Genomic DNA, 6,896 nt, shown 5'->3' on the forward strand with positions numbered 1-6,896 from the left:
AAGGGAAGTGAAGGGGAACAAGAAGGGTTTCTACAGGTATGTTGCCAACAAGAGGAAGATTAGGGAAAGTGTGGGTCCCTTAGAGAATGAGGGAGGCAACCTAGTGACAGAGGATGTGGAGAAAGCTGAGGTAATCAATGCCTTTTTTGCCTCTGTCTTCATAGACAAGATCAGCTCCTAGACTACTGTACTGGGTGGCACAGAATGGGAAGGAGGCGAACATCCCGCAGTGCTGAAGGAACAGGTCCAAGACTATTTAGAAGGATTGGACATCCATAAGTCCATGGGGCCGGATGCAATGCACCCGAGGGTGCTGAGGGAGTTGGCTGAGGTGATTTCAGAGCCATTGGCTATTATCTTTGAAAGCTCGTGGCAACAGGGGAGGTCCCTGAGGACTGGAAAAAAGCAAATATAGTGCCCATCTTCAAAAAGGGGAGGAAAGAGGATCCAGGGAACTACAGACCGGTCAGCTTCACTTCAATCCCTGGAAAAATCATGGAGCAGGTCCTTAAGAAATCCATTATAAGGCACTTGGAAGAGAGGAAGGTGATCAGGAACAGTCAACACGGATTCACCAAGGGAAAGGCATGCCTGACCAACCTGATTGCTTTCTATGATGAGGTGACTGGCTCTGTTGATGTAGGGAAGGCGGTGGATGTGATATACCTTGACTTTAGCAAAGCTTTTGATACTGTCTCTCACAGTATTCTTATCAGCAAGTTAAAGAAGTATGGGTTGGATGAATGGACTATAAAATGGATAGAGAACTGGTTAGAGCATAGGGCTCAACTAGTAGTGATCAATGGCTCCATGTCTAGCTGGCAACCGGTCACAAGCGGAGTGGCGCAGGGGTCGGTCCTGGGGCCGGTTTTGTTCAACATCTTCATTAATGATCTGGAGGATGGGGTAGACTGCACCCTCAGCAAGTTTGCGGATGACACTAAGCTGGGGGGAGTGGTAGATACCCTGGAGTATTGTGTCCAGTTTTGGGCCCCCCACTACAAAAAGGATGTAGACAAGTTGGAGAGAGTCCAGCGGAGGGAAACAAAAATGATTAGGGGGCTGGAGCACAAAACTTATGAGGAGAGGCTAAGGGAACTGGGCTTGTTTAGTCTGCAAAAGAGAAGAGTGAGGGGGATTTGATAGCAGCCTTTAACTACCTGCAAGGGAGTTCCAGGGAGGATGGGGCTAGGCTGTTCTCGGTGGTGGCAGATGACAGAACAAGGAGCAACGGTCTCAAGTTGCAGTTGGGGAGGTCTAGGTTGGACATTAGGAAAAAATTTTTCACTAGGAGGGTGGTGAAGCACTGGAATGGGTTACCTAGGGATGTGGTGGACTCTCCATCTTTAGAGGTTTTTAAGCTGAGGCTTGACAAAGCCCTGGCTGGGATGATATAGCTGAGGTTAGTCCTGCTTTGAACAGGGGGTTGGACTAGATGACCTCCTGAAGTCCCTTCCAACTCTAATATTCTATGATTCTATGATTAGGTCTTTTAGCCTGACCTGCATATCTCAGGCCAGAGAATTTCATCCCGTTTTTGGCCCTATATTGTGCCCAATAACTTCTGTATGACTTAAACATCTCTTCCAGAAGGGCATCCAGTCTTGATCTGAAGACTTCAAGACAGGGAGAATCCAATACTTCCCTTGGTATTTTGTTCCAATGGTTAATCAGGCTTATTATTAAAAATGTATGCCTTCCAGTTGTTAGTTCATGGTGTTGGTGGTCTGTGGTATACAGGAGGTCAGACTGGATGATCTGGGGGTCCCTTCTGGCCTTGAATCTCTATGAGTCTATGTTATGCCTTCCCTTGCTATATTAAAAAGCCATTTAGTATCTGATAAGTTCTCTCTGTGATAGTACTTATGAAGCATCGCATTGTAAGGCATTTTTTTCTAGCCCTCGAATCTTTACTCTTCTTTTGCACCCTCTCCAATCTTGCAATGTATGTGAACTCCTAATTCCATTCCATGCCAAGCTCCCTCATTCTCCCCCATGCCAGATGCTCTGTGTAAATGCATGTCCCCCTTCATCCTATACTTTCCAATTTCCACATTCCAGTCAATACCAAGATCCCCTCTTCTCCCCACCTGTTCTTCTATGTGGCTCCCATTTCACTCCCCCATCTCTTTCTTTCTTTCTTTCTTTGGGATTGATTGAGTGGAAGTGGAGACCCACTCAATTGATCCAGAACTCGATTTAATAAATCCACTCCCAGAAAAAGAGTAACACTGCACTGACGAGAGGGCATTTCGCATCGACGCAGCATAGTGGGGACACCACGCTCATTAGAATTTAGGAAATCGATGGGAGATACACAAGCTACTCTATGTAGCTTGTGTATCTCCTGTTGACTGCTGCCGAATTTTGTGGTAAGTGTAGACCAGGCCTGAGTATATGCCTAGCATCTCGGAGGGGTAGGTATGTGGATGTCTAGCCTCTTCTGCTGCTCACACCATGATGACTACGCTATATTTTTAGCATGCTCGCTCAATGAGAGAGAGCATGTATATGTTCCCTCAAGTAGGGAATTACAGCCTCAGATCAAAATGTAGACATACGCAGAGGCTGAAATCAGAGCCCAGGACCTGATGTTTTTTTGACAAGCTCAAAATTTCTTAAAAAAACAAACAAACAAACAAACAAACAAACCATTTTTGATATTTTATAATTCTATGTATATCAACCTGATCGACACCAAACCCACATGCAAAATTCAACCATGATATTAATTTTCATGTCTATGTTGTTAGGATTTAAGCTACTTTTACAATGAAAAATAAATGTTAAACACTCCTGTGAAAATGAAACCTCTACCACCAACTTAACACTATGGCACTGCCAACTACGCAATCAATTGACATATTAGATGGGAGCTGACGTGACACCAACACTATTAACAGACTGAAACTGAGTGGTAATAGAATATACCTAAATGAGTGATTTGTCTTTCTATTTAACAAAATTAAATAATATAAAACCCAGGCCATGTTCAGCCTGTAATGCATGTTATTTTGTTTTCTAGATTCACCCCTGAGATTGGCAATTTTCAGATGCCCCAGGGAGCAGGTCTCTGATGTCACTGAACCAAGTGTAAAACTCTTCTGCCACCTCCACAGTGTCAGCTTCTGGGACACAGCTTCTCGTTCCACAACAGGTGGGTCCAAAGATTCTGGGAGTGATTATCTGCAGCCTTGCATGTCGTGTGGTCACTTACATCTCGTTCAAGCAAGTATGAAATGTTGCCTTTCTGATCTGGTATCATTTATCCCCATCTTGCTCCTATGATGACACAAGGTTTAAGGCAGTAGAGAATCAGGCTCCCTGGATTTTGATAGATACTACAGAGAAATTTATTTTTGTGTCTGTCTAGCTAAAAATGGTGTTTTTCTCTGGCCCACATTCTGGTGTTTTTATTCCATATTTACTCACTCCCCATTCTGGCAAAACATCCATTATCTTCAGCATGAGTAATGACAGAGGCACTGATTCTCCTGTCACTTACACAGGTTTGATACCATAGACTGCAGTGGAGTTACTTCCGATGTACAGCATAAGCCAGAGGAGAATTAGGCCCACAGTATCTGATGACAGACTTCAAGATTGCCAGCCTAGTGTTATGTCTGCCAACTGGTGAGCAGCAGTTAGAGTTGGTTAAAATGATCCTCCTATCTGTCAACTTGTCTATGCCCTTCATTTAACTATGCTTGTGACTTGAAGTGAAATCCATCCAGTTCACCTGAAGTAGCTCTACCAATTTTATTAAGAGACAACCTGCCTTCCCTGGGTGATTCCAGAAGAGGCCAGGCAAAACTTCTTTTTCCTGGCACATAAATGACAGTGCTGATTTATTTTTAATTGACTAATTTCAGCAAACTCCATTTTCTGACAGATCATGTGCTAAATGGTGTGTTTTGGAGGAATTATACACCCACTTTACACTAGTGGAAATGAGCACATAAGGTATTGGGCAACTGTGGATTGGACTCCAAAATTCATAGATTGTATGGCCCGAAGGGTCCATTATGAATATTCATCTCATCTGATTTGCTGATCATGGACCAAAGAACTAAATTAAAGATCCCCTAATTTTCACTAACAGTGCCCCACCATTTGAACCCATGCCATTTAGCACTAAAAGCCAACCTCTCATGCCCCTAGGCTCTGTGCTTGCTTATTTGACAAAGCCCTTTTAATCATAAACACAGGCTGTAATTACTTTATGATTATGATCCTTTGTACCACAGTAGCATATACAGGTTCCAAATGAGAACAGAGATCCATTGTCCTAGACACTTTACACTTGCACTGTAGGGTTACTTACACCATACCCCAGGAATTTATAATCTAAATAAATGAAGGAGGCATAATTACCATCATCCCCACATTGCAGATGAGAAACTGAGCCATGGGAAGATTAAGTGATTTACATCAGGTCATACACAGAGTTTGTGGCAAAACTGGAAACTGACTGCTGATCTCCGGAGTGATAATCTAATGCTTTAACCCCATGATGGTTGGTCGTCCTTCGTGTCACACATAGCTGTGTAATCTTGTGCCATTACTTTCCCAGATATCCTGCCTAGCTGAAGGAGAGCAGTTTACCTCTTATGAATGACTGCAGCATAATAGAGAGGAAATGTACACCATGCTTTCCCTCTCATGGAGATTTTACCTTTGTTCCTTTCCCTTCCTCATCATCTAAACTAAAAGTCATTCCATGGCTGTATCTCATTGTTGGCACCGTGGTGATGGTTTATGGGGCATGATCAATCACTGTATTGTCATTTATTAGTTTATTTTTGTAAGGACAATCTACAAAGATAGATTTACAAATCTGGCCTTGGAAGAGCTACCTTTCTAGAGATACAAATTAATTGGTGAATGGAGCAGTAACAGCACATTGAGATGCTCCGGATTTTCTTTAACACTTCCTTTTTTCTTATTGATAGGGATGCTTCAGTAGTAGCTCCTTGTGTCACCCACTTACCCAGATCAACTCAGCTTCACTATTTGACTTCTCAGTTACCTCAGCAGAAGATAACACACATGTAACAGATAAATGGATGGGGAAAATTACACCATGGTGACTGAATTCATTTTACTGGGATTTACAGATCATCCAGAACTTCAAATCATGCTCTTTGTGGTGTTCCTGGCGATCTATGTAATCACGCTGGTGGGGAATCTCGGGATGATCGTGTTAATCAGGATGGATTCTCGGCTTCACACCCCCATGTACTTCTTCCTCAGCCACTTGTCCTTTGTTGATGTCTGCTATTCTTCTTCCATCACACCCAAAATGCTAGTGGATTTCTTATCTGAGACTAAAGCCATTTCCTTCTTTGGCTGTGCAGCACAAATGTATCTTTTCATCACCTTTGTTGTCACAGAGTCCTTTCTCTTGGCAGTGATGGCATATGACCGATATGTGGCCATCTGTAATCCATTGCTTTACATGGTCATTATGTCCAGGAAGCTCTCTATCCTGCTGGTAGTTGGATCCTACGTATGGGGCACTGTGTGTTCACTAATACATACTTGTTCTGCATTTCAGTTAATCTTCTGTGGACCCAACAACATTGATCACTTCTTCTGTGATGTCTCTCCATTGTTAGCTCTCTCCTGCTCCAACACCCACATTAACAAGGTGCTGCTTTACACCTTTGCTACTTTCGTGGAAACTAGCACAATCATTGTCATCCTCACCTCTTATATTTTCATCCTTGCAGCCGTGCTGAGGATTCATTCTGCTGAGGGAAAGCACAAAGCCTTCTCCACATGCACCTCCCACCTGATGGCCATCACCGTGTTTCATGGGACCATACTCTTCATGTATTGCCGCCCTACCCCCAGCTACTCACTGGACACAGACAAAATAGCCTCCGTGTTCTACATGGTGGTGATCCCCATGTTGAACCCCCTCATCTACAGTCTGAGGAACAAGGAAGTGAAGGATGCCCTGAGGAGGGCAATGGTGTGACAGAGTGGAAATTTTCTGTAATATTTTTATGATGTGTTTATGCCTCAGTTCCCTCTGTATGCTGCATTGTTACTCAGTGGGGTTGAATAGGCCTGTTTTGCTCTAGGGCACGCTAAAAGAAATAGGTGTAGGTGTCGCCTAGTTGTCTGGGTCTTGGTCCCCATGTCAATGGCACTTTTGAGAAGACAACAGAAAACCCAGTCACCAGGATATTGACACTTAGCAACCAACACCGTAGAGGGATACAGATTTCCCCAATTTTCCCCAGGGAGGCTGGGCAACACTCCCCAGCTGGAGAACAAAGGCCTGGGAAGGTGTTGGGGGAATGATGGGGAGAGAGAGAGAAGAGTTGGCTGTTGGAAGGAGTTAGGGCTCTCACTTGAGGACTGACCAAGGAGGTCATCCTGAGAGAGACTCAGAGCTTGAGCAAAGGGGTTCATTACAGCTTGGCAGGGCTTTGGCTGACCAGGATGGTCTAGACTTTAACCTTTCATTTCTCTGTGCTAATCTAAGGACTTCTTATGCTCTGTTCCAGCTGACTAATAAACCCGACTGTTCTGACAACGCTGTGAGTATCGTTGCAAATGCACTAACCCCTGCAGGGCGGGAAAGTCCCCATGAGGGTAGCTGTCTCTGTTGGACTTGCTGACTGGATCTCATGGTGGGAAGGAGGGGTGCTGAAGGCCCAGAGGTCCAGTCTAAGGAGGAGGTGAAGCTGTGTCGCGTACCTTGGAGGAAAAGTGAGACCTCGAGGGGGTCTGGAACACTGAAAAGTTTCCTCCTAGTTCCAGAGCTGTAGGCGTAGCGCCAATCGTGTGGATCCATGACAGATGGGGAGTAGAGATTTCTCTTAGTGAATGCTTGCAGTGGTTAGAGCAGTGGTCCCCAGGGTCTTTCAAAGTGACTCGCCGCT

At 44.4% G+C, this 6,896-nt stretch overlaps 1 protein-coding gene across 1 annotated transcript; it reads left to right on the forward strand.

Annotated features, from left to right (window-relative positions):
• The first annotated feature begins 1,713 nt into the window (after window positions 1–1,713).
• On the forward strand, window positions 1,714–5,983 carry LOC137154778 (olfactory receptor 5D18-like). The gene is made up of 2 exons (XM_067550590.1): window positions 1,714–1,742; window positions 5,071–5,983. The coding sequence occupies exons 1-2, from the start codon at window positions 1,714–1,716 to the stop codon at window positions 5,981–5,983; spliced, it is 942 nt and encodes a 313-aa protein (XP_067406691.1).
• The last annotated feature ends 913 nt before the right edge of the window (window positions 5,984–6,896 follow it).

The sequence above is a fragment of the Emydura macquarii genome, unplaced genomic scaffold, assembly GCF_026122565.2.
Source record: "Emydura macquarii macquarii isolate MOO-44397 ecotype Brisbane River unplaced genomic scaffold, CSIRO-AGI_Emac_v2 contig_1305, whole genome shotgun sequence".
In the NCBI taxonomy this organism is placed as follows: domain Eukaryota; kingdom Metazoa; phylum Chordata; order Testudines; family Chelidae; genus Emydura; species Emydura macquarii.

Bases quoted from the DNA above. Each gene is read 5' to 3' on its own strand.
- LOC137154778 (XM_067550590.1), top strand. From the start codon at position 1,714: ATGGTGTTGGTGGTCTGTGGTATACAGGA. The intron at 1,743-5,070 runs GGTCAGACTGGA...ATAAATGGATGG, and splicing joins GTGGTCTGTGGTATACAGGA to GGAAAATTACACCATGGTGA.